At 45.9% G+C, this 2,783-nt stretch overlaps 1 protein-coding gene across 1 annotated transcript; it reads right to left on the bottom strand.

Moving 5' to 3' along the window:
- Window positions 1-23: 23 nt before the first annotated feature.
- LOC108576376 (IQ domain-containing protein G) lies at window positions 24-2,436 on the bottom strand. Its single transcript, XM_017939350.1, has 6 exons — window positions 2,273-2,436; window positions 2,069-2,146; window positions 1,716-1,956; window positions 1,415-1,621; window positions 1,154-1,285; window positions 24-224 (listed from the first exon to the last, which is right to left on the bottom strand). The coding sequence occupies exons 1-6, from the start codon at window positions 2,434-2,436 to the stop codon at window positions 24-26; spliced, it is 1,023 nt and encodes a 340-aa protein (XP_017794839.1).
- Between the last annotated feature and the right edge of the window lie 347 nt (window positions 2,437-2,783).

The following is a 2,783-nucleotide window of genomic DNA, read 5'->3' as shown; positions in this document are numbered from 1 at the left end:
TGTCAGACGGCGTAGGAAAAGAGTTATTTCTTCGTCTTAGACTGTCGCTTCTTCTTTTTCTCCACCGGTCGATACGGGCCCAACTTCCTACGTACCATAACACCTCGCCACCAAGCCTCAATCTTGATCGCGCTTTTTTCCATACGCTCCTGCACCTCTTTCGCCATTCTGACCGTCTCCTTCTCCTTCAGATACGCGTCTATGAACTCTTGATTACGGTGATACTGCAACGTTGTTACGGTGCCGCTTAAACGCCGCGCCGGGGGGGAAACGACAATCGATTCAGTGATTAGGCCGCGGTGGGAAAAGTGGGTGGTGGTTGGGTGCGGGTGTTGCAGAAAGAGGAGAGAGAGAGAGAGAGGAAAAAGAAAGGAGAAAAAGAGGAGAACGTAAGAAAGTCTCGAGCGAGAGCTCGTTTTTATCGCGTAGCTATGTTCAGCGCTAATTAACTTCCGTAGCACACACCGGGGTTACGGGGGAAAAAAACAGCGCACGGGTGGACGGGCCAAAAAATGTATTTTTTAATACTTGCAAATGGTTTTTTAAAGGGTAGGCAACCGTTAAACCGTCGGAGGTTTCCTCCTCCACACTCGCGCCCCCTCGCCCCGGTTCTCGCGCTTATGAAATTTCATGTGATTTAGAAATAGCCACAAACAGGTTCTTGACACGAGTTATCGATCTCTCGAGCAGAATTTCCGCATTGCACGTAGAGATTCTAAGCTTACAGGAGCAAGCCATCGAGCCTGATTTCCAATAGGATTAACGTGGCCGTGATGCAGTAAATCACCAGGTCACACGGAATATTTAATAAACCGTGGCGTTGCATTTACACCACGGTGTTCTTACATCTTCCCTCGATACGTTCCTCCTCTCATTCTCCGTGTCTCGAATCAATTTCGATACAAAAATAAAAACAGAACAGAAGAAGAGCGAAAGAGAAGACGACAAGATTTATACCGTTCGATCGTTTCTTCGTTGAACGAATTAAAAGAGGAAGAGGAGAAGGAACCGTAAGGGACGATTAGAAGAAGAAATCGATAATTTCGATCGAACGATTTGACTAATCTAATATTCGTCGAAGGGAGAAGAAAGGCTGGGCACGAGACTGGAGGAAAGTAAAATTCTACTGTTCGCCAATGGAAGACGAAGGTACCTCTTCTTTAAGATCATCCAACTCCTTTCGACGTGCCTCTATCTCAATACGCAGCTGCCGGATCTCCTTCTCGTACACCTCTTTCTCACGAGCGTATCGTTCCTCCCATTCTTTCCTTGTCCCTTCAAGTGTCTGTCGAACGAAGAATTTCCAATTGTACCAAATGTTATTCCTTCCACGTAGGAAAATGTTTGGGGGGAAGAAAACGAAGAAACGTAGAAAAATCCGTGGAAGATTATAAATTACAATAAATAAACTCACCGTTGTTTCTTGGATCAGGAAGTTGGCGAGCGCGTCGTGCACGCGCTCCTCGTTTCTCTCACGCACACGGCAGTCGTTTAATATCTTCTCGAATTTTTTTATCTCCATGTCGCAGCGCAGCGAGATCTGCTCGTACCTCGCTCTCTCCCACTCGCCAACGTACTTCACCTCGGCGTCCGCGATTAATTTCAGTTTTTCTACGCTACGCTGTTGTTTCGAACAACGAAATGAAAAATTTCAACGCGTGCACCCGCCACAAAGACCAACTAACTTCCGTTCGAAACATCCAGCCGATATCTACCTGTTCCTCCGCGAGTTCCATCAACAGTCTCCTCCTCTCCTTCTCATTCGCCAGGCTCTCCTCCTCGATTATCCTCTGCAATTCTGCCGCGGCTTCTCCGAGTCTCTTCTGTTCAGTTAACAGTGCCTCCTCTTCTTTCTCGCCAGCAAGGATCGTCTCTATCTCTCTCGTTACTACTTCAAAAGTTCCTCGATCGCGAATCTCCTCTTTCAGCTCCTCCATGATCCTTCTTATATACAAGCTGCGTGAAAATCGTTCAACTGTTATTATTTCTTCGACGAAATATCAATTTTTAGAGATTTCTTTATTATACGAATCGCGAATTATTCTCATAATTAACGACAACTTCGAACCTGTTCTCGTAAACTTTCACAGAGGCGGCTCGTTCTTTCGCATCCTCGATCTCTCTCGAACTGGACGCGTCCAAGCAGCTGGAAACCACGTAACGTGAAATGTTCGATTCGCCCTAGGCGGGAATCCCGTATTCTTTTTCTTTTTTTCTTCGGGAGCAGCTATTATTGAAAATTTCGTTGGACGTGTCCGTTGTGAAAACGTACCTCGTATCGTCCACGGGTATATCGTTATCGTGTTTCGTCGGCTTTTTCAACGTGTTGTGGTAAATGGCCAGCGCGTCCGTGAACTCCTCGAGCATCGCTAAAATTGCCGCCCGTTCCGGCGAACTGAACGCTGCGGGAGAATCGTCCGCCGCGAGCGTAGCCATTGAGTCTTTTTTCTTCCTTCTTTCAACCCTTTTCGTAGATTCGCTCACGCCACTCGTCCACCTTCTTTTTTCCTACCTTTGCACGCTGAATTCGAATCGTTCCCTGCTGATATTCACACGTTTAACCAAAAAAAAAAAAAAAAAGGTGCGTTAAGTTCGGTAATTTTTACACCTGAAACAGGTTCATTTCCAAACGAAGAACATTGCCTGGGAATTTCAAGCGAGGTTTTCAGCAATTTGAAAATTCACAGATGGTGCAAAGTGTATAAATTGGTTTAACGTCGTTTAGGTAGAATTGACAAGAAGATTCTTCTCTTTATCTCCACGTCTCCGTTCTACGGTTCATT

The sequence above is a fragment of the Habropoda laboriosa genome, unplaced genomic scaffold, assembly GCF_001263275.1.
Source record: "Habropoda laboriosa isolate 0110345459 unplaced genomic scaffold, ASM126327v1 scaffold291, whole genome shotgun sequence".
Lineage (NCBI taxonomy): Eukaryota > Metazoa > Arthropoda > Insecta > Hymenoptera > Apidae > Habropoda > Habropoda laboriosa.
The sequence above is the reverse complement of the archived record's forward strand: the minus strand, read 5'-3'. Positions and strand labels throughout refer to the sequence as shown.